This window comes from Carassius gibelio, chromosome A11, assembly GCF_023724105.1.
Source record: "Carassius gibelio isolate Cgi1373 ecotype wild population from Czech Republic chromosome A11, carGib1.2-hapl.c, whole genome shotgun sequence".
Classification (NCBI taxonomy): domain Eukaryota; kingdom Metazoa; phylum Chordata; class Actinopteri; order Cypriniformes; family Cyprinidae; genus Carassius; species Carassius gibelio.
The window spans coordinates 14,355,070-14,382,323 of NC_068381.1; the positions used below are offsets into that span (position 1 = coordinate 14,355,070).

Genomic DNA, 27,254 nt, shown 5'->3' on the forward strand with positions numbered 1-27,254 from the left:
AACCAGCAAAATGCCAAGAATATTTCTCCATTTATTCCATTATTTCATTCAGTTTGTTGCAGCATATGCACTTCCACTACTTTTTTATATCTGTATTTTCCTTAATCTCAAAAATACCTGCAAAGCTACTAAATCATTTTCGTGATATAAAAAATACTTAAATGTGCACTCAGTATTTTTTACACATTTAATAAAACAAATTGTCTTAAATATATATAACTGGAGTCATTTAATGTCCGTTTACACTACAATTTTAAAAACAATCTATTTGATACAGTAAAACAGTAATAATGTGAAATAATTCATTTATAATACCTGTTTAACATTTGAGTGTATTTTAAAAAGATGAATCATTTTCCTGTGGACATAATTTTTCAACATACGTATTTATGCACAACAAACAAACAATAAATAAATACTGAGTGCACATTAAAATCAAGGATACAACACTTAAAACTGCTATTGTTTTATCAGCAAAAACTCAATAACTTTATATACAAGATTTTTTAGGGATTCAACAGTTTAATTTCATTATATTAGTTTTTTTTTTTTCCTTTACAACAGAATACCTACAGTACTTTATCATAAAAGTAACATGTTAACATTTCATTTATTTATTGACCCTTTATGTCCTTCCCTGTAACAATCACACGGACAAGCACTGTGAATGATACCACATGTACAGTATGCTACACATGAGAAGTGCAACGTGACGTAACAAAACTCCTATTATAAGTGAATCAATGAAACTGTCTAGACTGCAAGCAGCAAAACATCTATACGGGGTATAATTGTTGGAAAGTATACAAGGTTGCCAACTATGTAAGACGCACGCTGCCCAAGTAAATCTCCCTCCGAATAAAACGTCTGATAAAAGCAACAACAGCTAATTCTACATGTTCTGTGTAAATGAATGGTGTGGTTTCATCTGATACACAAACACACACGGCACTCGCTGTGATTTCAGCATCTGCGTCTCAATACATGAGGACATGAACTTCATCTCCAGAGCTGCTCCGAGAATCACTTCACCAGCTTTACGCCGTTTACTTTGAGAAAAACTACCAACACTGACACTGAAAGTAATGCTGGAGGAACTTCAACCATCATAATAAAAAGTCTGGTTTAACTTGATGAAATTCTGACAGAAATATAATACTATTGTATACTAAAATGTCATTCTCAAGTAATAATAATAGCCTAATTTATAATAGGAAGCAAAGTTGTATGATATACAGTTACGCACGTCCTGATTTTACCAAGTCCGATGTGTTCCTAGGTCAACATATTTTGCTGACCCTGGAACAACATTTTACTCCAAAAATATATTCTTAACCATATCCCTACACCTAAACCTAACCTTAACCATGAGTAATCCCTAAAATCAGAGGAAATGATAGATGAATGACACTGATGTACAAGCACCAAACACTGATTTTAAGCATAAACTTCACAAAATCTATAAACTGGTTCTTCAAATCTGATTGGTTAATCACAATGTTGTTCCAGGGTCAACAACGATGTTGTCCCAGGAACATGTCTCACTTGGTAAAATCAGGTTAGGCATACAGTTACACAGTGCTGTTGTGTAGTGTCTAAATTAAAACAAATAAAAATTCAATTTTTATTCTTGTAAATTCATTATGTTTTCATTACATTTGAAAAGATTGTTTAAATTGTTAAAGTTGTATTAATTAAGACAACATTTTTTAAGATAAATTTGTATCGAATCATAAAACAAAGAAAAAAACAAGGGGAAAACTGAATTTAGAAAAAAAAAGATAGCTCTATGGTGTTGAATTTTAAACAATCAAATCTTTACATCCATTATCAAAGCAACAAACATGGATATCATTTACTGCCCCATTAACGGTAAATGAATATTGTGATACATACAGTATCTTTATTATCAGAGAAATGAACGCAAAATTTTAGCGTGAAATATGCATTTTTATGAGTAATCGCACTGAATTATTTTTATAAGAAGAGTAACTGGAATGGGACCAACCCTAATTAGAAGCAGAGTCTGAATAACGTACAAATATACAAATAAAAGACAGTTAATGATTTTAGAAGAGAGTATGTGTGTGTTCCTACAGGTGACAAGTCAACATCTAGACTGCTTTTGGGTTTTTTATTGTCTATAATTTAGTGCTTTAAAACAGCCTTTCTGATTTACAACTGTAGACAAACAAGCTATATGCAGTTTATATAGTCACATTTATATACTATACTATATATTTTTTTATTTTTTTAATTTCTTAATAAATTAGCCGGTCTGGTCTGAGGAGAAAAAAATATTCCAGCAACTGAATTAAAAAAGTAAGCCAAACATATTGCTACCATTCTAGAAATGAGAGATCCCTTGGGAAAAAGTAACTTGATAATACAACACTACTTCTAAAAATAACATTCCGTCATACAGTTTACAAGCCATCTAACCTCAGCTGATTCCACCGCACTTCTACACCACTCAAAGAGCAAGTCACGAGAATAGGATCCATCTTCAGGTGTGTGTGTAACCCTGAGAAAAACACTCAGACGCTCAGATGCTCTGTCTGCTGGAGAGAGTATGAAGAGATGATAGCCTGATTAAAACAAGACGTGAAGCCTGAAAACATTGATCCACCAAACGCATTGCATATCAGCCCGAGTCCTGAGACACAGGACCTGATTAAAAGATAATGGCACATTATTCTCAGGAGCAAATGGCAGCGAAAAGGAAAGAGAGAGAAAGAGAGAGAGAGAGAATAAGAGTCTTTTAGGGCAAGGAATGACATAAAGAGCCTGTGCACTTAAAGCAAGAGAGAACACAGCATTGAACAGCTCTGAAATCCATGACGGCTCCTCCACGCTAGAGCTGTACAGTACAGCCAAAGCCAATAATAATAATAATAATTTGATATTTGTCAGGCTTCTGATGACATTGGATATAGTCTACATCTTGATGCTTATGCATTTGCTCTAAGACATTTCTGTTTAATCAAAGGAAATATTTTAATATCATGCAAACAGCCATTGTAACCAATTATATTTATAAAAGTTTAATCCAAGATGTGAAATGCAGTAAAAATCAAGCTCAAAATAATCATTTTTTCCCCATTATTTTCAATTAAATTAATTATATTTAATCAGACATCAATATACCAACAAATAATAGTAGTAGTAAACTGCAATATTTACCTTGATTTGATATTACATTTAATACATGAAGATTTTATATATATAGATATAGGTACACATCATATTTGATCCCTATATATTGTTAAAGTGTGACGTTCGTGCACCAGAGAAACACAAGGAGAGGGAGAGATCCAATTGCAGGTAAATTTTATTAACAAAAAGGGTAATCCAAAATAAACAGTCCAAGGAGACAAACAAAACAAAAGAGGGAACCGGAAGGTACGGAACGGGAACTCGGAGGACGAGAAGGCAAGGGTAAGTCTCTGGAGACGAGAACATTGGTAACACGAAGTGTAAGGACTCCATACAAACAACAGGGAAAGACAGGTATTTATAAGGAGACTAATGACAATAGATTTCCTGCACCTGGTGCGATTAACTGGAGTGCAATTACTGTGAAGACAGGACCAGACTAGAGGAATTATAGTGCCTATGGTGAAGTGCCTAAGGAGAAGTGAGCTCACTAGTGGACACCCAGGAAAACAGAGACTGACAGCGTGACATAAAGTGGTGCATAGAAATGAAAAAGCTTTTTTCTTGTGATCATGTACTGAAAAACAGTGTGGGAAACACCCATTATTGCATTAAAGATTTTGAATTTAACTGGCCGTTATATTGTTTGTTTGGAACATTGGTTCCTCAAATAAAATAAAATATTTCTATTATAACAGTGCATCATTTACACCACATTTTTAGGGCATTTTATTCATATTTCTTAAAATATGAATAAAATAAAATAGAACAAAATAAAATAATAAAACCACTCACACACAACCACTCAGGTGTTCAGAGATGTTTTGCCACTCCAGTTTTGACTGTGGTCCCCTCCACTCCCATGCAGATCTCTCTATTGACTTCACGGGGTTAATCATGCCATCTGTATTCCAGAGATGAACCACAGATCCCTTTCAATGGATACCCAACCCAACACACACTAACACCTTAAAGACACTCTTTAGGGCATCCTGAGTCTAACTGCTGCATGTACTGTATTATATAACATGCTTTCATAAACAGATGAGGGACATCTGTCCTTAATCAGAATGTTGTGAACTTTAAAGTCTCGCCTCTTTTCCATTCAAGATTTTCAACAACAATGAAAAGATTAAAAGTCTTCTGAGCCAGCAAGTCAACCTTAAAAAGTCATTTGGAGCTGTACATAGTGAGCAAATAGTGAGAGGAGAGAGCGGCCGCTGCTCTTTCAATCCCTTTTCATCACTACAGAAGCTGACAACTGACAGACACAGGCACAGCATTGCCCTCGGAGACTGCAGGTATCCACAGTATGTGACAATAACCAGCTCTGTTATGCAGATCTGCACACACACACACATACTGCTGAAAAGCACTGGCAGAGGAAAAGGGAAATATTATATTATAAGGAGAAAATGTACTTGTTTGCCTACTCACTGCTTCTCCAAACTGTCCCCCCTCCTCTCGGTCACCTCGTGACGTGACGTCCATAAATGTACACCGAGCTCAAAAATGGCTCAGAATCTTATATGTCTAAATCTGACCGGCTGGTTAGTCAGGGTTATTTTATTGGTGCAATGAGACTCATGTCATAATTGAAAGTCATAAAGTCATGTTTACAAGACACCAGGCTGCTGAAAAAAAGCACTTCCAGAAGTGGATGCTCGATTTGGCAAACTCTGCATGATGGCCTGATATTTTCCTTCCTTCCAGACTCTTCTTTAAGTGGGTGCTTCTTGGCCAGAATAAGCTGAAAAGTGGACCAACTCTGCAAGACCATTTCACAAAAATTTGAATCTCTCAAAAACTAGACTGCTGTCAAACCAGTCCAGTTCAGAACTCTGATTTTCTCTTAAACCTTTATCACCTTCCTCTGTCTCCTCTGTGCCTCTTCTTTTTATGTGATTTGTATAGAGTGAGTAGGACAATATTCCTATTTATTCCTATCATTATTATCCTAGAAAAACATTATTATTTATTTTTACAGGATTGATGATTACAAAAGATGTTAATTATATATATATATATATATATATATATATATATATATATATATATATATATATATATATACTGTATATATGTGTATATATATGTATACTGTATATATATATATATATATATATATATATATATATATATATATATATATATATATATATATGTACAGTATATTATTTCTCTATTTTAGTTTGAACAAATGCTCCACTTCTACAGTAATAAATGGCAATATTAACCAAATATTTGTAATTTTGTCCCGTTTTCTAAAATAAAAAATGTGTTTTGAATACAGTTTTAATAAATGATCAGTCATTTTCACCCTGTTAACCTTAGCAGTGAAGAATTCTAAAGCAAGTTAGAACAAGTCTGTGATATTTAGTAGTAAACAACAAAAACTAACACTTTTTGCCAGCAAAAATTTTCCCTATCGTTGTTTTAGAGACATTTTTTCTTAAAATACAACACAACACTTCGAAAGATAATGCCCAACAGGAATGACCCGACTGTAGGGTTAGAGCTCTGATTGGTTGATAGAACTGTTGTTCCAGAAGCCACAAAAGCTGCTCATCCAGGAACCCTTCTTGTGAAATCACACTGACTGTCATATTGTGGAGCTGCTCTCTGCCTCAAAGTTCTGATGTTTTCTCTAACAACCCAACTCCCCCTTCTTTTGTCTCCTCTATAAGAACCATATGATTCGACAGTATTGCTGCTTTAGGCTGCTGAATGTCAGACGGCTGTTTAAAGAGACAATTTCTGTAGTCCATTACGGCTGATAAATTGGATTCAGACCAGAGAAGCAGTGCGGATGAGTGGCTAAATACAATGCTTGACACATTCTCTTGGCTGAGAAATGCTTGTGCTGGCTGCGACGGCTAGAGCATACGGAGAGTGGCAGAGTCCTAGATCAGGCCTAAAAACCGAAGGAGGCAGACAGAATTAGGGTTTCAGCTTTTTGGAAAAAAAAATGCAACTGAGTTCAACAAGCAAAAGCAACTGTCTATGCAGGACACTCTTCACTCTTTTTTTTTTTTTTTCAGTTTTTCCTCATCTCGGTTTGGACAGCTATTGGAGTTTGTTTAGCAAAGCTGAGCCAGGAGCTGAAATTATCTAAATATATATATATAAATATATATATATATATATATATATAATAAATAATTTTCACTGGGTTCACAGCGATAAGTCTCAATAAGTTTATTTTTTATTTTTTATTAAACACCCAATCTTTTATCTTTATGTGTGGATGATACATCTGTCTGTGTGGTTTGGACGATGAGAATTGAAGCTGGAGGTGGCTGTCAGTTTGATAGAACAACAATAAGAGTTTGTAAGCAGATGAGAGAGAGAGAGAGAGAGAGAGAAAGAGAGAGAGAAAGAGAGAGAGAAAGAGAGAGAGACAAATTAATATAATTTCCCATTTCCCTCAATCCCCAAAATACAATTTCTTTTCATGAACAGGCTTTTCATTGATTTTGATTTGATCTAAATCTGATGCTAAATCTTGTCTCAGTGCTCAACAGACTGCACTGTGTCTGATTTATTTCATTTGCAAATAATGCTTTAATTTAATTTATTTTTTAATTATTTTGTATTATTTGGCATGTAGCAATTTAATAAATGTAATAATAATAATCATCATCACCAACTTACAATGAACTTTAATTTTTACTTATATACTATAATTAATATAACTAGTATAATAATTATAATGGGTCAGTAACCATTAATAAGTTTAATATACAATAATTATATAGTATATAAAGTAATACTAATAATACATTAAATTATACCAATGATGAATACATTAATTATATATATATATATATATATATATATATATATATATATATATATATATATATATATATATATATATATATATATATACACTGATCACTGATCTGATCTGTACATTACCCTTTAAAACAAACACTATGAATATTAATTCTGATACCTCTGGCTTGCATTGACTGAAGACTACATCATCTTATGATTTTGAGACTGTAGCACTCACTTTTGACTGCAGTGAAGTTATCATCCATGACCATGAAGTTGGCATCTAACTGCCGGAGAATTCTGTGCATGAACTGGCCCTTTAAATATGCTGGTTTCATCAATGGATTCAGTCAATTAGGATTCAGTGACATATAATGACTGCTAATTTGTTAGCGTGTGATTTGAAAGCATTGAAAATGATTTCTTACCATTATTACCATTCAAATGCTAATTGCACAGTTATTTATAGAGTATAATAGCGCTCCTCTTCAAGCTGGCTGAAAGACAAAAGCCAACTGTGACAACTAAACACACACACACACACATACACACCCATGCAGAGCTGCACAGATGGAAATCTCACACACACAGGGCTAAAAGATAACCTTAGTCTGTAAGATTAATGAAGAAGTGTTTCATAAATGCATAGACAGCAGTTCTGCTCACCTATGTCTTCACAATATTGATAAACATGCAGTGTCCAACTAAGCCTCCAGTTAACCTGAAAGTGCTTCAGTTATGAGCCATACACGAGACATAAAAAATCTTTCAGGATTCCCGAACAGACAGGTCTCCTTCATGTGTCACGGCTGAGCTCTCTCGAAATGATCTCAGAGCATTCTCGTCGGGGCCAGGCGGCATCTATCTGATACACAGCTTTATATCAGGCCATTAAGGAGCTAATATCATGATTTAGGCCCGCGGAGCTGTCGCCTTTATGGCCCGAGTGCGTTTTTTTTTACAACATTCAGAGATTAGTTTCTGTCTATCGCGCAGGGTAAAACGTGTAATCTAACATCTCATAAGACCAAGAAAAAGACAGATAAGAGCAGAATTAGTCTTGCTATTAAAATCTAACCTTCAAAAATGGATTTGCGAGTGTGTCAAGATAAGCCGGTAAAATACATTCTGACGCATCGCCTAAATGTCTAACTGTGCAATAACGACGGTTTTAAAAAAAGACATTCGTGACATTGGTGTTTGTTTACATGCTATTGGAATATTATTGCCTAGCATGTGATATAATCCATGGTACGTGCTGAACAGAAGAACATCTGCAGTCAGGAAACAGGGTGGATTTGTTGTTATTACACTGAAAATGTTCACCTTCAACGTTTCCTAAAAATAAAGGTTCTTTATTGGCTCTTTAACATACAGTGCATGGAAACTTAACATGCACATAAGGTTCTTTACAGTGGAAAAAAAAAGTTTTTTTTAGATTAATAATATATATATTTTTTTACCTCCCACCAAGAAAATAATGGTTATTTTAAGAAAGGACCACTAAAGGATTCTTTGGGGAACCAAATTAGTTTTTTCTATGGCATTTTTGCAAAAGCACACTTTAAGAATCTTTATTTTTAAGATTGTATTGCAGAAAAGGGATCTTAAGAGCTTAAAAATGTTCTTCACATTACACATTTTTTTTTTTTTTTTTTTTTTTAGGAGTGTTCACTAAAAGCTTCTTTGGAGAACCAAAAAAGTTTTTTCCTCATTGCATCACTGTGAAAATCCCCTTTTGGAATCTTTATTTCGAAGAGAGTATATTTGACAAACAAGCTGTATGACATATCATCTACACATATAATTGTTTTAAGAGATCCTCAGGTGTTAAATTCTGACACAAACCCACTCTAAAATGTGCTGATGGCAATGTGCCCAATGTGCCTGGCAGCGACCCCTCAGCTCGGCAGCTCCAGAATGTGGTCCATTTAACAATGTTAACATATTTATGGAGGGGGAAGCTGAGACGATGGCTAACTCATGAGTCCTGGTGACAGGGACTTGTTTAGACCATCTCCTCTGCCATTACTACCCCTCCCTGATCAAATGGAGACCATCTGTCTGCATAGCAACACAAATACACACACATACACACACGCACGCAGACAGATGTAAATGCCCAAACAGCACGGGCCTCAATGATGAGTCTCTGCGTCTCCCAAGAGCCGCATCTGCAGATAGTGATAGGTGCTGGTCATTTTTCAAGGATTGATCCTGTGCATCTTCTCTGGGCCGGTGCCGGCTACAGCCTTCAGCCTCTGAGCACTCTCTTCTTTGGCCCCGCGGCTATCGCACTCGATCCTGAATAATAAATATCGGCTAGCATTTCAGGCCCAAACTGCAACTCATCTGATCTTATGTTTCCTCTAAAACTAGACTGAACGAAAGATGTAATTCTAGACCAACAAGGGCATCGTTTTATGAGGGCCATTTTGGGAATAAACGATGTAAGCGTCAGCGCAGCCTTAAAACCAATTAATCTGAGCCTGTTTCTCTGGTATCATTTTACTCGGATTGACCCCATTAATGTAGAATTTCCTCCATATGGCTAAAGAACAGAATCGTTAACCAAAGCAGGGAGAGTGCCAGTCAGAACTGATTTGAGAATTGCTTTTAAATTCCAATTTATTTCTGGAATTTTTCAGTAATTGGTGTAAAAGAAGAGTTGCAGAAGTTCAGAATTAAAATGAATAGACAGAACAACAGATATAACAATTTATAGCTAGAACGAAAGACATGATGAAAGAACGATGGATATCTACATATGTAGATTAACACAATATGTGTGCCTGTAGCTCAACTGGTAGAGCACTGCTTAGCAAGCAAGCAAGCGCGAGGTTGGGGGTTCGATTCCCCGGGAACACATGATATGTTAAAGTTGATAGCCTGAATGCACTGTAAGTTGCTTTGGATAAAAGCGTCTGCTAAATGCATAAATTTAATTTAATTTTAATTTAGAATCTACATATGCTCTCATAGACATAGTGTCACAGTATTCGTTGTCACGCAGGAAGTACCAAAGATGTTCTTGATGCGAGGGCAAAAATCTGTGATAAGTAACCAGGGAATGGGCTCTTACTCATCCAGTGTGCCTCTTCTCAGAACGTTTGCCCATTACGTAGTCGTTGGGTAGAGTGCGCTATCAGAGGTGAAGGGGCTTTCATCTGTTAAATGTAATTTAAGTCTCGTTCATTGATTCGGACTTGAAGTGGTGCTCAGGCTAATTCCAGCGGAACAGTAATTCTTCACACCCCTGCATTCGAGCAGCACAGACGAGAGAAGGAGCCGTAACAGGCAGAGCTCACGTGTCTCAGCAATGCACAGAGACAAGAGAGAGATTTTCTTAATGTAATGGACAATATCAAAAAGGTATTAACACTGCTGGACAGGTTAAAAAAAAAAAAAAACAGAAAAAAAAAACAAAAAACGATCAAACAGTTTGACTGTAATATACAGTGGAATCCCAAAGTCCGAAAAATGCTTGAAAATATATGATTAAAAATTTATATATTTTTTTTAAAACATAAAAGAAGAAATAAATACTTTTAAACAAATATTACAAAAAGTACTTTTAAAAAACGATTTCATCAATTACTAAGTAATAAACATGCACATCATACATAAAAACAGAACTAGCCTAGTCTTAACATAAAAAAGGCAAATGACTTAATATTTCTATTATTTTGATCTTGACATTAAGTTTATGTTTCTGCATGTTGGTTGGACTACATGAATTTTTTTTTTTATAACCATTTTTTTCTCATGACCAGTTAAGCAGTAGGCCTACTGTTACATTTTGTTATATATTGAATAATATTTTTTTTTAAATCATTAATATTTAATAAATAATAACTAGATAATAGATCTATATATATATATATAAAAAAAAAAAAAAAAACTTTAAACTAACCCAGATAATATTCTTTGTAATTTTAAAAAGTTAGGATTAAATTAGAAAAATACAAAATGGAAGCATTTTCAAAAGCGACCTTCTCTGGATTTTTGGACCACTGTATGGCAACTCAACTGTGTTGAACTGTCTGACATGGACAAACAATATTATACGAGGACTTACTGATCAAGAACATGGAAGGACCCCAGGGGGAAAAAGGTGCAATGATGGCATATGATGCGAAAACTTGCAGGTGTCTTTAAGAGCGAGGTGCAGAGCCATACAGAGCCATTCTTCAAGCATGACGCTTGATGTCAAAATGGCACCTTTGTGCGTGACAAAAAATTCTGAGAACACCACTCTGAGGCATATTACCAACATCCACAGCTGCTACCTTCTTTCTCTTTCTCTCTTTCTCTCTTCCCCTCCCTCTCTTATGCCTTCCTCTCTGTTCCTCTATGTCACTGAAAGTGTCACAGTGTCAGGCAGAGGACCTGTCACGCAACACAAACATCCACCACCTTAATGAGAACTCCTCGCTGCCTCCTCCACAACTACCCGTACTGAACCCACACACACATAAACACATCACAATCGACTGTCACGTCCAGCCCCTGTACCCTTTCCAGCCTTCGTGGCTTTTGGATTCGGCATGACAGTCCAAATGTATTCAAGAAAAGTTGGAGAGAGATCGCAAACTGCCATCCTGTTTTGCCCTCTCCAGCGAAGAGTAAAAAACTATAATTGCTTCATCCGCGCTTCGGCGGAACGGACGAACAATACGGCGGAAGTGACAGGTGGTGAAAGAGAAGATATACAGCATTTCAGAGTTTTCAGCTTATGACAGTACAGAGCCGGGTTTTTTATCTCCCTTTTTTTTTGTGGTAATCAATGCTCTCTGTGCTCTTTACATCAGCAGGGAAGATTTTATACACTCCCTTCCATGTACACTCCCTTCCACCGCCCTGATATAATGTTATGCTATAAACAAAGACTTCTGGGAAAGGGAGATGGAGGGGACAATGCAGAGCTTTTCATTTTGAGCATTTCATTCATTTAATGTGCTTAGTTTTGTTTTATTTCCCTGTCCAAAATTTACTATAGCTAATCAGTCACTGGGTTAAAACTAACCAGATCATGGGAAAACATAAATAAAACATACAGTAAAGGAAAAATCGAATTGCAAGGTGGCAATTTGTAGCGATTCATATGGAACAGCATGAAGGTCCACCCCAAACCCACAACACTTAAAATTAACCATTAGTGAGGCATAAACAAAATTGCATGTGGTTGATGTCATTAGCCACGTTAACTTAATAGAAAAATTAAAGTGGTTTATTTACTTGGAAACTTTCTAATCCTGTAACTTTTCACAAAGAAATTCTTAAAAAGAAAATGAATGAAAAGCAAATATACATACAGCACACAGCGAATATGAAATGAAAATGACAGCGTTAACAGTACTATGTTTATTAATGTATTGGTCAGAACTGTTAAACAGAGACAGTAAACTAGTGAAGACGACATTATAGTTCAGGCACTGGCGTTTTCAGCGCTGTCAAAATAGAAGTCCCCCTTCCAACATATCGGCCAAACAGGAAAAAATTGCTGGCCAATGCAGTAATCAAATGCCAAATATCAGCCGATATATCAGTATTGGTAACATATCAGTCGACCACTACATGAGAGTGTGTTGTCTGAACCCAAAATAGACCTTCCAAACCGGCACGGAAGTCCAGCAAACCAGTTTTGGCTAGTTTCAGCCGTTTTCAGGAGGGTCAGTATGGCAAAACTGTATATTATTGCAGTGTGTTTATGAATCCTGGGATGTTACGAACATTTCTGGAGGTGGTCACTTAGAAAGTGTTAAAACTAATGTGGAGCAGCAAAAGCCTCTCAATGTCAATCTGAAGCAGTTCAAATAAAGTTTCTTCTGAATACCCGCAGTGAGATTTGCTATATTGGACACAAAAGCACAGTAATCTCAGACCTGTGTTTCTGTGATCCAACAGCAAAAAAACTAGACAGTGATGCATGCAAGTCATGGATGTAAAACAATAGGTATAGACGCTGGGGAAAAGCTTTCCGGAAGGTAAAGTCCACTGGGGCCAGAGATGAAGGATGTGTTTGTTGACTAGGTCATTTAGCCAAGGACAAAGATCAAGTCTCGCTTCTTCTTATCCTACATACAACAAACAAAATGAAACTAAATCAAACAGAACAATTCAGGGAAATTAATAAAATAATGTTTTTGGCATCGATACCTCAATCCCATGAAGCTATGTCAAATTCAGGAAAGGACAAAACTATTATATATATATATATATATAGTAATTTAATTAATCTAAGTAATTCCTGTTAATTTGATAATATTTTATTATTATTTATTATTTCAGTTGTTCTACTGAATGCATATATTGGCAACACTTTATGAACAGAAGAGTGATAAACGTAAACCATAAGACTGAAAATGAATAACGATTCAGTGATTCAGGCAGACTTATGATTTTCTTGCAAAGGGAAAACAAAGTTGTTAAAATGAAGAAAAATAACAACTCCAGGGGAAAAACATGACCTGTGGCAACATGGTGGGGATTGATCTGCACCTGAATCACACTTTGAACAACCCAGTCAATAACTGCATCTCTAGTCAAACTTACACGCCTGAAGGGTGAGATTCGTGGAAAAGAAAGAAGAAAAAAGATAAAAAAATAAAATAAAAAGAAATAAAAAGAAAGAACAACAAGTGGAATAAAACGGAAAACCTTAAGTTCAATCACTGAGATCAATAGCAGGAAATTTGGCCCTTGTCTTTCCAATTATACAACTGCAGCCAGAGATTCCCAAATACTATACTCGGAGAAGTACAGATTGTTGACAGTCTAGGAAATGGCACATTTAGGATTATAAATCCTGACTGTCACTAAACAAATTAGATATTAAGGTGCAAAGCGGTCCAAGCCATCTGCAGTAGCATCCACTGAAAGAGCCAAGAGAAGAGAGAGAAGCGCTGTGGCTTTATAGTAATATCCTGCTTGTGATTTCAAATCGCAGAATAAGAATTCATAGTGCTTTGAATGAGAGGCACAAAACAGTCACAATGATTTGTGGGCTGGAATACATTTTACATGGCTCATGTACTCTGCCTGCATTACAGTCAGCCAGATGTCTGGGATCATTTCTCTTAACGGAAGCATTGACCGCTAGTCACATCTCCGCTTCTCGCTCGAAACTCCTCTACCTAAATTGACTGAACGAAAGCGCTTCTAAGAACTCAACCTTCGGGACAAACAAAGACACGAGTCAGATGCAGCTTAATTTGCACATGTAATTATATCGAAATTCTAAAATGCAAATGAAATCAAGGCTCTGACATGAATTAGTATATCCTCAGATGGAGCTCTTCCGCGATAGACGTTGTCAAGATGCATATAGTCATAATGAATGAAATTCCTGGGGATAGGAAGAGCTTCAATGCCCACCTTATTTTCAGGCGGAGGCTGCGATAAGAGAACAGGTCTCTAATCCTGTCCTGTCTCATTGCACTTGGCAAAGAAAATCCTTTAATGCACACACCGGGCTCTGTCTTCTGAATGACAGTTTTGCTTTGTAAATATGAATAACCTCCATATCTCACTTTTGCTGAGCTGCATGCGCTCACCAGGAAAAAAAGAGATTAAGAACATCTCTTACTGCAATCTTTGTAATATCAGTAAAGATTTCCATTATTAAACAGAAGAAATCCAAATAAAACGCTCAGCGCACTTTTTTTAAAGTTCTGCATGGGTAAAGCTAATTGGGAAATCAGGGCAACCTTGATACGGTTGCTTGTTTTGGGTGACAAAGTACGCAAACCAACAGGTACCAGAACAATGTCTTTTACATACAACATGCAGATAAAACATCCCAACACTTATGGTTACGCATGATTCTGCTATTCCACATTGTATGCATTAGATTTGTAAAGGTTTGTGTGCGATTCGGTTTCTACTCGAATGCGCAAACGTGCACATATGAGCGCGCACAGACATACAGAACTGTAATAGGATTCTTCAGCTTTTCCAGTGACTGCCTTCACTATCACACACACAGTTAAGAGCACTAATCCATGACAAATTGTCTCATCTGATCCATGACAAATCGTCTGAAGGCCAGATAGAGATGAGGAAATTGAGAGAAAAAAGGAGGCAGAGAAAAAGACGGAAGGGGGAAGGGCATCAGGAGCAGCTCGAGAGAGACATCTGACAGAGAGAGAAAGAGAAAGACAGAGAAAGCGCGAAAGCCAGGTGTGAAAGTAAGAAAGAAATCACGAAAAGGCAAAACGAAAAAGAAAGAACAAAAGAAAGCACAAAAAGTGAGAACAAGAAAGAGTAAAAAAGAGAAGGAAAAAACTGTAAAAAGGTTTAACCTGATAAAGTTTAGTTACGATGTCCATGTGGGCTGCATGAAGACCCTGATGAGGTGGAATGGGGTAAGCGTGTGAGTGTGAAGCATCCCAGCTAGCCTAATCAAACCTCTCCTTCATCCAATTTGCTAAGAAATCAGATTACTACGCCATTCCAGTGAGCTGCATATAATTGAATTAGGTCATCAATTACCCCCTTTTAATTAGTTTACCACATTGATTCACAATAAAACATCCACACAAACGTCTTCAACAACTCATTTTCTTTTGTCGCTATTATTGTGATTTGAAGAGATAGCAACATTGCCCTTTGAAAAAGTAATAAAAAAACTGGTGTGTATGTGTGGACTCAAACCTGAATTGCCCACATCAGCACCAAAACTCAACATTCAGCATTTGTTTATACACACACTACAATTCAACATTTTGGGGGGTCAGTAAAATTATTATTATGATTTTTTATAATTATTTATTATTAATTAAAACTTTTATTTGTTTTTCAATTAATACTTCATTCAGCAAGGGTGCATCAAATTGAGTAAAATTGGGAGTCAAAACATTTATGTTACAGAATTAATTACAAAAATCTATACAAAATCTATGAATTAAAGAATTCTTTAAAAATGTATTACAGTTTCCACAAAAATATTAAACAATATTAGAATGTTTCTTAAGCACAAAGTCAGTGTTCAAAGTCAACCATCCATCTCCTGTTGCATGGTTGCCCCCTACAGTTTGGGAGTGAATCTAGGCTGGAGTGCTCAGTACAACTTGTAACCATGAATTGACACAACAGTCAGCATGTTAGAATATTTTATTTCTACATACAGTACATAACATCTGTGCTTCCAGGCTCTTGAAAAGCACCAGACACCACTGACGTAAACACACCCGGTTTAATTTTATCCAAGCATAAAAAAATGTAACACTTGCTGTATTATTAAAAACTCAAGTTAACATAATTTGATGAAAGTGAGAGCATATCTGATTCATAATCCATTGTCGTCATTGGTTGTATAACAGGAGACCACTGTGACTAAGGTTAAAATAAACTATGACCCAACATGCACCTACGATATTGGTCATTCGGATTCTCAGGAAGACTCTGGAGGCAAGCAAATAAACGGGAAAGGGGATGAGGTTAGTTTCTCTCTCTGTTGCTGGGCTACAACACCAGCTGATCGGAAAAATATTCAGCAGCGGTCGCTGTACCAGGCCAAAACCAGAGCGGCATGGGCATTCATTTAGTAAGGAGGGAGGAGGAAGAGAAACACTGCAGTTTGGGATTGTGTCATGTCACATTGTGCTCATCTGTCAATGTAGTGGATTATTTCTTGAGAGACCAGAATTGGCTGCCCGGAATCGGACCGCCATCAATCTCGGCCGAGAGTGGAACGCGGGCGGGGGCCAGTCCTGCACGGGCTCATGGGATGTGGACGACTTGGAGCCGGTGCCTGAACAGGTGATGGAGCAGCGGAGTGACTCGACTCGTTACTCAATATAAGCCTCAGCTGCGATGGGGTGTTTTGGTTGTTTCTCAAAAATTGGGTTGTGGGGGACAGAGAGAGAATTCAAAAGCAACCAAATCCATTTTGGTATTCATATCAAGCTGCTGTTATAGGAGGTAAGCCGATTTCTGCAGTATTGTGAAATGCCTGAACTGCATGGAGGATTACACTTGTACAGAGACACCTCTGACCTGACAACTACTGTATCCATCATCCTAAAACAAATAATGATTCTGCTAACTGTGCAGCTAAAGCTACCAAACTGCATGAGTTCTGTATTCACTGCATAAACATAGGCTATTTCTTTTGAAGTGCCCCATTACGCCTTTTCATATAAAACTTTCATGCAGTGTGTCATGTAGCTATGTGTGAACATTAACTATCAGCAAAGTTGTGAATCCTACAGTGCACGATAAATAAAGTAATAGTATATAAAAAAAAAGGAGTCGGCTCTCAATCGCCTAAACGAGTCGTCAGAAATTCAAATCTTATTCTGTTACAGCTCTACGTCATGACGTAACACATTTGCATAATGTCTGCACATGTTCTTCGTCAACAGTAAAATTTCCTTTATGCTATGGCGCCGGGGGAGCAGTTGGGGGTTCGATGCCTTGCTCAAGGGCACGTGGTATTGAAGGTGGAGAGAGAACTGTACATGCACTCCCCCCACCCACAATTCCTGCCGGCCCGAGACTCAAACTCACAACCCTTTGATTGTGAGTCCGACTCTCTAACCATTAGGCCACGACTTGGATAACTTAATAAACAGTAATCTCTATCTTAATCACTGGGTCAGCTTAAAGGGCCAGTACTGCAACAAAAGACCGATAACTGATACTGATCGATTTAATGGACTTGTTACATGCCAGACTTAAATCTACAATGTCTATCTATCACAAGTCAACCAATTAGAAACCAATGTTCCGCCGTAAATAGCACTAAACTAAACATTATCTAAACAATTCTTCCTGAAATAGAAATTGCTGTCACACAACATGTCAAATCTTGAATTTGTAATAATTGGTCATTAAGAAAGATAAATATCTGCCTTATACATATGCCTTGAACATATTTTCAGCATCAAACACATCAGCCTGCATTTCATCATTTACAAAAGATTTTGGCTCAGGGCCCTAAATGTCCACCTATGGAAATTCAATTTCTCCTGGCTACACTCATACACTTCTGTCTAACCCACAGAGTAATATGATGCTGTTCTCTTCTATCTGGGTTTTGAAGCATTTTTGGCACTGATATAAAGTGTTTGTCCTCAAGTATCATCGGTGGGGGTGTTTCACAGTTAAATAAATGATGACAGCTTTTCAAAATGAATCATGCTCTGCTTTCCTTTCTCATTTTTAATCTTAGCTACTTTTTTAATAGGCTTTGATTGCTGGATAATAGCACCATGGAAAAAAAAACACATTTAAAAATGTTAGATCTCCTTCAAGCAATGGAAACCTATTTATAATAAAAGGTCTTCTTAATGAAAGTAGAGATGGTTTTAGAATTACAAAATCAATTTTAATTCAGGTATTAATCATAGTTTTTTTAATTCCCAGAAAATTGCTGCTGTCCAAGTGATTAGGAGCCAGTGTACTATCAAATTCTTGAGTCAAATTGCTATTTCTATTTTACAAAACCTTACAAGAACTGCACACGTGGTTGGAGAAGCTCAATCAATTAAAATGAAAGTTGCAAGAAAGAATAGTACAAACAAAACAAACAAACAAAAATTTTTTTTTCAAAAATATAAAAAGACACAAAGGTAAAAACATACAAGCTGGTTTTTCTTGTCAGAAATCAGTGCTTAACATGTGTCAAGCAGAGCTGATGTCTTAAAAAACCTTATCAAACTCTCCATTCAATAAGGTTTTTAAGATATTTTAAGATATTCTATAACATGCAAAGTATACAGTTTTAAAGTCAGTGGAGATGACAGAAGCCAGAAGGTAATACTGAAGGGTAGTCAATGATGTCTGCAAACCTGACATCAAGAAAGCTCATTAACAATACTGCCGATACACCCAGCTTTACATGCTCGTTGATTCAGTTAGCAACAAAACAGGGCCTATGCAGGAAAGCTTGAGCTCAGGGACACCTAATTAGTGTGTTCCATGTCTTTGCACCTTTACCATTATAAAGGAATTACATAAAAAGTCTCCATTAAGCATGGTTCATCAAAATGATGCAGTATTACACCACAGAGTTAGAACTGTAGACTAGGGTTGTGGTGGTGAGGAAATCTGTGTGACAACACCCGTAATACCAGTATCACCGCGGGAGCGTTCCTTCTTTTTTCATTTTCCTTCTCCATTAAATAGCTTGTAAAGTGGAGTGCACATTTTACTTTCACTTTAAGATAGCAGCAATTTGGCGTAATTAGAAACCCAGGTAGTAATGGTGCCATGATGGTCCAACGCAGATAATGTTATTTAAACACCTACCTAAAACTCACTAAAGTTGCAGTTTGTACAGGTTTTGTTTTTTAAGTAAAAACATGTAACCTTCTTTGGTATTTTCTACATTTTTAAACCAACATTTCTAAAAAGTTTAATTTTGGTTATATTATTATTTCATTCAAGGTTTGGTTTCTAAAACATTTTTTAAACGCTTTGAAGCATCACCTAATGGCAACCAAAATACAACATTGTGAAAAGTGTGTTTGCTAGGAATGGTATAATCTACTCTTTTGACTGGGTAGAGGAAGGGAAATGCTTGTCCCAGGCCATGTGCGTTTTAGCAATGACCCTTACTGACTGTACAGAGAAATGTGGCACGTCAACCAATCATGATCAGCCCATAAAGAACGTCTCAAGCTTTCTGTTAAGTTTTCCTAAAAAAATATGTACCAAACCATGAGAACTTTAGCAAAACAAGGTCTTCAGCTAATGCAAAATGGATGCGTGCGAGAGTGGGAGCACATTTAAAAACTACAACCCTCCATTACCGAGTCCTTTTTGACCTTTCTAACACCAGAGATATGATGTCTCACACATGTTTTTGTCTAACTTTGCCATATATCGCGGAGTGTGATGGGGCATGATTTCTTTTTGTTGTTCAGCTGACCCCTTCAATAATTCAGGGAACACTTACTAGGGGCAGGCTCTTTCTTTGTACATCTCTGGCACCATGCTCTGCTGGACCTGGAAGCACTGTGTTAAAAATTCATCCGGGTATTTCTGACGTTCATCGCACTTTTCTCTCCTTGTATTGGTTTGATGAGTTTGAAGTCCTTTCTGAGAAGTAAAGCTCTCTCACATATGTATGCTGTCTTATGAGATGTAAAAAAAAAAAAAGAACAAAGTTTGCAATAGTTTAAGCACTAATCACACTATACAAGGACTCCTGGTGTGCTCCTTTTTCTACCCTGGATGCTAAATCAACATTAATGAAGCAACAAACACATTTACTACATAATCTATAAGGACAAGACATTGCAAATATATGTGTATGCGGCATTCTAACTCGCGCAGCATTAAATTGCTTTGGAGTTCTTTGTAGCCTTGCTCCGCTGTTGAAAGTATGCCACAATCGCTTCCATTTGCATACTTAGTGTTGAAGAGAGACCCACCTTGCTGTCTCTCCTCCCGTCAGCCCTCGTAGCCTAACACTACTTAATTGCCAAATACTTCCATAGAGCGGGCGATAGACGTAAATTGTCATTTCCACCAGAGCCTCTGTGATCAAAGCTGCTCGTATTCACAGCATGCTGATAGGAGAGTTTAGCCTCAAGCCTGTCTCGCACACGCACACACAAGCTCATGGAAGATTTCCACCGCTGCAGTCTCAGGATAACTCACGATGCAAAACCCTTTACAAGCCACTCGTTGAAAACAAGAACAAAGCGTCTTGAGCTGGGTTTCTATGTAAATCTCTTTACATGACAGAGGTGGGGCACAAGAAGAGGATAACACACCTACCACAAAGTTTCACAATCATAGCGATGAGCCTTTTATGGACTTTTATGCAAAACCGAACATCTACGATACAGGGAATTCCACAACCAGCAGACTTAAACACTTCAGCGAACACATCACTGACAAAGTGACAAGGAACATATGGCTTAAAACGAGACACTGACCCAGAATCTGTATGGCGTTGCGGCCCGGGTGGGTCACATGATGCTGCTGGATGGTCTCGTACAAAGTGGCGTGGCACAGGAGTAAGCAGCTAACACTTATCCACAGACACAGGAGCCAGGACATGGCAGGAGCACCGGCTGAAGAGAAAAGACACCAAAGACAGAAGATAAAAGCAGAATGTTTATTCTATCTGACACACACCTGCACGTATTATTTCAGCCTTCAACATTACTGAATAATGCGCCGTTAACAAGCATTATTTCACACTGTAACTTTTAAGTATAAATTAAAAATAACAATGCTTTTTTTAGATCATCAGCTAAAGTACATTATGACCACTGATTGATCATTACATATTCTCGAAACCACACTAATTAATCTTGACGGAATAACCTTGTTTTTTGTTTGCATTACTTTATGGTGAGTCCTTTCAGAACTAGTGCATAACCTTGGATTGATTAGCACTGCGAGACAGGAACACAAACCAAATGAGTTCTGCTTTATTATATAATGACAATGATTTAGAGTCAAAACATAAACAATGAGCCTAAATACTCAATACACAGGCTCTTGGAAGGTTTAAACAAGTCTAAATTTAAATTTGTAAACCAAAGACTGACATCTGGATTGTTTTTAACACTTCTAAATCAGTCCTCGACTCATCTTCCAAAATCTTGGCAAACAGTGTTTTATTAAAGTTTGGTACTTGGCACAGTTCTCCTGCACTCTTCAAGCTGACGGGCATCACTCAGTGCACCCTCAAATGACATTGAAATGTCCAATGAATATTCATCAAGTCTCAAAATTAAGCAAATCATTATTAAAAGCACATTGTAATCCCCTTTGCTACACTAAAGCCTCCTTAATCCACCGTTTTGTGGAAATGTGAACTGTTCCCAGAGGAGTGCTATTCTCTCCCTTTGGCTGGCAAACTCCCCAAATTAAAAACTTCAACTGTCTTCTTGCATATCTTTCATCTTCCAGGTAAGACTGTAAGTCACTTTTCTAAGAGATGGTGTCTGAGATTCGGACAAGTTAGTTAGAGCAGCTTTGGGAGGAGGTGCTCGCAGCTATTGTATAATTAATGCATTGATCATCTGGTTGGATGCTTTTACATGTTTTACTTTGTGGTCCGCATGCTCACCACCATCCTCAGGCACACCTGCACATGACCACCACGAGATATTCTCTACTCACACACTTAAGATGATGTTCCTAGACATGAAGGTAGAAATAAATAATAACAACAAAACTATTAATAATTATATAAATAAATGTAAGTAATTAAAATTATTTTATTTAATAATAATAATAATAATAATAATTATTATTATTATTATTATTATTATTATTATTATTATTTTCCAATTTCTGCATGGCTTCATACATAATATTCTGAGAAAAAAAATTAAGAAACACTATTTACTCTATTTTGTTCTTGCATTGTATTTCAGATTTTATTACAAAGCACAGCTCGTGAGTGTTATTGAATGTAAAATACTGGCCATCATATGTTAATTTATGCCACAGTTTTGGATTGGCAGGCAAATCTGCACCGTATTGAAACTGTCAACTCTCAGCATCACTGATAAGCATCATAGACTGATAAGAATGGAGGTAAATTATCAATGACAAAATGCATGCTTAAAAGTGTCTAGTCAAGTTTTCCGTTTCATAAATGCACACATCTTTTGACTTTCTAGTCATTCTTGTGAGGTGACTTCCAGTAGAATTAAGATTTTGTTTCATATCCTACCATGGCACAACAATCGCACCTAATCTTACCTGTGAGATACGGTGTGGAGAAACGTGCCGTCAATTGTTCATCCAATATCCTCAGCACATAGTCATAAATCCAAACGTGCTCTCAGAAAAGAGCTTCCCAGCAAAAGTTCCTGTTCGGATCTGCGGGTCAGCGGAGGGATGAGGAGACTGTTCCCGCTCCTGCCCTTTATCCCCTCTTCTGGAGCAAGTCCTGTTTGCAATCCACCGAACACAGTCAGGCACCCGCCAGCAGAAACTCCCGTCACAGCTGTGAAACGCTGTCAGAAACTAGCTGGGGTTTGAGGGACGTGAGGCTCGTCATGTCACCTTTAAATCACCAGAGAAGCAACGTCTTCCTCCTGTTTCTCAGCCTCCTCACGCTTCTCTCTGAAGGTGAAGCTTCTTTGGGGGATAACAAGCTAATTTGCCTCTTCACTTTTTGGTCCTGCACATGCGACGGCACCTCTCTCTCTCTCTCTCTCTCTCTCTCTCTCTCTCTCTCTCTCTCTCTCAGTCTATCTCTCTCCTCTCAGCTCTTCTACTCAGTACAAGTCTCTCCTCTTCCCAATGTAGTGATTGGTGTGAGTGCAGGCGTGCTCGTGTGTATGACAATATCGCTTCACACGTCTTAAAGCAAGACTGCCGACTGTAGCCGAACAGAAAGGCACCTATACAGTTGATATAATCTTGTATGCATGTTTATTTCTGTATGCAAATGCAGCCTGGAAAGAAGACAAGACCGGATGGTTTGATTTCACAATATGCTTCCTCAATTCTCCAGATTTTGGAGGGTTTGAACGAAGAGTCTGAAATATGCTCAGAGCATCACGCTTTTAATAGAAGACTGACCGCAGCTGCGTTTGCAATCAATTCAATATTCTAATTCAGATTGCTGCGGTGTTTCTTTGCCTGTTTGTGCAATCTAAATGGCTCTTTGTGTTGCGCGCGGCTCTCGCTGGTTGTTGAGTGTTGCCAGAAAAAAAGTTGCAGCTGGCACGCCTGGCACACAGAAACAGTCATCCCCTTTATGTGCTGATGCTGTTGTGGGAATTAAGTGGTATTTATTATCCGAAATGATTTTTGTATAATAAAGAATGACTATAAATAAACAATCAGATAGCACATTAAATGATATATATATATATATATATATATATATATATATATATATATATATATATATATATATATATATATATATACAGTATTGTTCAAAATAATAGCAGTACAATGTGACTAACCAGAATAATCAAGGTTTTTAGTATATTTTTTATTGCTACGTGGCAAACAAGTTACCAGTAGGTTCAGTAGATTGTCAGAAAACAAACAAGACCCAGCATTCATGATATGCACGCTCTTAAGGCTGTGCAATTGGGCAATTAGTTGAAAGGGGTGTGTTCAAAAAAATAGCAGTGTCTACCTTTGACTGAACAAACTCAAAACTATTTTGTACAAACATTTTTTTTTTCTGGGATTTAGCAATCCTGTGAATCACTAAACTAATATTTAGTTGTATGACCACAGTTTTTTAAAACTGCTTGACATCTGTGTGGCATGGAGTCAACCAACTTGTGGCACCTCTCAGCTGTTATTCCACTCCATGATTATTTAACAACATTCCACAATTCATTCACATTTCTTGGTTTTGCTTCAGAAACAGCATTTTTGATATCACCCCACAAGTTCTCAATTGGATTAAGGTCTGGAGATTGGGCTGGCCACTCCATAACATTAATTTTGTTGGTTTAGAACCAAGACTTTGCCCGTTTACTAGTGTGTTTTGGGTCATTGTCTTGTTGAAACAACCATTTCAAGGGCATGTCCTCTTCAGCATAGGGCAACATGACCTCTTCAAGTATTTTAACATATGCAAACTGATCCATGATCCCTGGTATGCGATAAATAGGCCCAACACCATAGTAGGAGAAACATGCCCATATCATGATGCTTGCACCTCCATGCTTCACTGTCTTCACTGTGTACTGTGGCTTGAATTCAGAGTTTGGGGGTCGTCTCACAAACTGCCTGTGGCCCTTGGACCCAAAAATAACAATTTTACTCTCATCAGTCCACAAAATGTTCCTCCATTTCTCTTTAGGCCAGTTGATGTGTTCTTTGGCAAATTGTAACCTCTTCTGCACATGCCTTTTTTTTAACAGAGGGACTTTGCGGGGGATTCTTGAAAATAGATTGCTTCACACAGACGTCTTCTGTCACAGTACTTACAGGTAACTCCAGACTGTCTTTGATCATCCTGGAGGTGATCATTGGCTGAGCCTTTGCCATTCTGGTTATTCTTCTATCCATTTTGATGGTTGTCTTCCGTTTTCTTCCACGTCTCTCTGGTTTTGCTCTCCATTTTAAGGCATTGGAGATCATTTTAGCTGAACAGCCTATAATTTTTGCACCTCTTTATAGGTTTTCCCCTCTCTAATCAACTTTTTAATCAAAGTACGCTGTTCTTCTGAACAATGTCTTGAACGACCCATTTTCCTCAGCTTTCAAATGCATGTTCAACAAGTGTTGGCTTCATCCTTAAATAGGGGCCACCTGATTCACACCTGTTTCTTCACAAAATTGATGACCTCAGTGATTGAATGCCACACTGCTATTTTTTTGAACACACCCCTTTCAACTAATTCAACTAATTGCCCAATTGCACAGCCTTAAGAGCGTGCATATCATGAATGCTGGGTCTCATTTGTTTTCTGAGAATCTACTGAACCTACTGGTAACTTGTTTGCCACGTAGCAATAAAAAAATATACGAAAAACCTTGATTATTCTGGTTAGTCACATTGTACTGCTATTATTTTGAACAATACTGTATAAACCTAACCTATGTAAAACAAATACATATATTAGAAAAATTAAGCAAGAATTAAATAGTTAAATAATTAAATATCATACAGAATATTTACTTTAAAAGGTACTTTTAAATAATAATAATTAATATATTAAAACTCAAAAAAAAAACTCCAGAAATGATTTCATATTGCAGATGGCCCTGATACAGAATAATGTGGTTAAAAATGTGTAATATGAATAGTATAGAGTTCAAGTGTTTATTGTTATTTCTCCCAGTGGGAGAATCGAAACACAGTATCTCCAATAACATCATCATGCAATAAATACGGACACATCTAACAATAGCAACAATAATGAAATAGACAATAGACAAATATATGCAGCGCTATATATGCAAAGTATGTTGGGATATAATAGTCCATTGCTGGGCCCACAAGAGACAGACATAAAAGATGAGGGCAGTGGTCAACCACAGGTGTTAAGTAACCTGATCCCCTGAGGAAAGAAACCTGTTTCTCAGTCTTGTAGTTTATTCTTGAACACTGGAGTCTTCTTCCAGATGGGAGTAGGCAGAACACTCCAGCACCGCAGGTGAGTGCTGTCCTTCATAATTCTGGTTGCTTTCTTAAGGAATCGCACCTTGTAGATGTCCTCTATAGATACAGTAGGAAACTGGATGCAATGATGTTCTAGGCACCCTTTACCATGTTCTGTAGAGCCCCCTGTCAGAGGCTAAAAACCTGCCAAACCAGACTGTGATGTTATTGGTCAGGATGCTCTCCACTACACAACTGTTAATGTTGATCATGATAATGCTACTTATGCCTGAAGTCTTCTCAGGAAGTGTAGTTATTGTTGGGCTTTCTTCACCAACGAGGTGATGTTCTTGTTCCATGAGAAATTATCTGTTAAATGAACAACCAGAAACTTGAAGCTTCTGACTATTTCCACTGTAGCACCATTAATGAGCAGTAGAGGGTGAGTCGCAGATGTCTTTCTGGAGTCAATTATCTTTTTTTTTTTTCATCTGGCTGACACTGAGGGTCAGATTATGGTTTTTGCACCACCACTCCAGAACCTTCACCTCTTCTCTGTATGCTGTCAAATTGTTATGTGAGATGAGGCCCACCACTGTTGTATTCTCAGCCAACTTAATGATATGATTGTCCTGATGCTGTGCAACACAGTCATGGGTTAGTACGGTAAACAATAGTGAGCTGAGGACACATCCCTGAGGGGCTCCGGTGTTCAGAATGAAAGGGTGAGATGTGTTCTTGTGAATCCTTACTACCTGGGTTCTAATAGTCAGAAAATCCTGGACCAAGTTGCAAAGAATGGCTTATTAGTATAGGTAGACAAAATGATTCACACACACACACACACACACATTAATTTCACTTTGTTAGTGAGGACATTGAACATTCTTCCACTGATTTTGTATCAGGTTAATGATCACCAAACCCAACCCCTACTATTGGTTTGTCCAAGAATTTCACAATATAAGTGAGAACATCTGGCCCTCACAAGTATTGTCAAAACAAGTACACTTTGATATACAGTATATATGAATATATATATGAAATGAATATATATAGATATTCATTTATGCCTTTTCATATTACTTTTTCTAACCAAATCTATACTGTATAAGCAACAGAAACCACTGTCTCTTGGGGGCCAACTGGGATATGAAACGTAGGCAAACCAAATCTCTTGAAATTTTACAGGCGTATGCTGAGGCAGTCGTGTCAAGATCTATTACTTCTTTCTTGACACAACTGACTACATTGTGACATTTCAGTGACAGTAAAGCTGACAAATGCTGCACAGAGCAGCTGGAGCAGAGAACCTGCC

General features: G+C 37.2%; 1 protein-coding gene across 5 annotated transcripts in view; it reads right to left on the reverse strand.

The window, feature by feature from the left end:
* The window catches only part of LOC128022430 (chemokine-like protein TAFA-1), a 167,275-nt gene extending 144,230 nt beyond the window's left edge, over positions 1–23,045 (reverse strand). For all 5 annotated transcript variants that reach the window (XR_008185916.1, XR_008185915.1, XR_008185917.1 and 2 more), the window contains exons 1-2: positions 22,615–23,045; positions 20,829–20,966 (exon numbers count right to left, since the gene is read on the reverse strand). Coding sequence is in view for 1 of the 5 variants with exons in the window: in XM_052610016.1 (XP_052465976.1) it covers positions 20,829–20,952 (124 nt within the window). In the remaining 4 variants the exon portion in view is untranslated. The remainder of the gene's footprint in view (positions 1–20,828; positions 20,967–22,614) is intronic.
* Between the last annotated feature and the right edge of the window lie 4,209 nt (positions 23,046–27,254).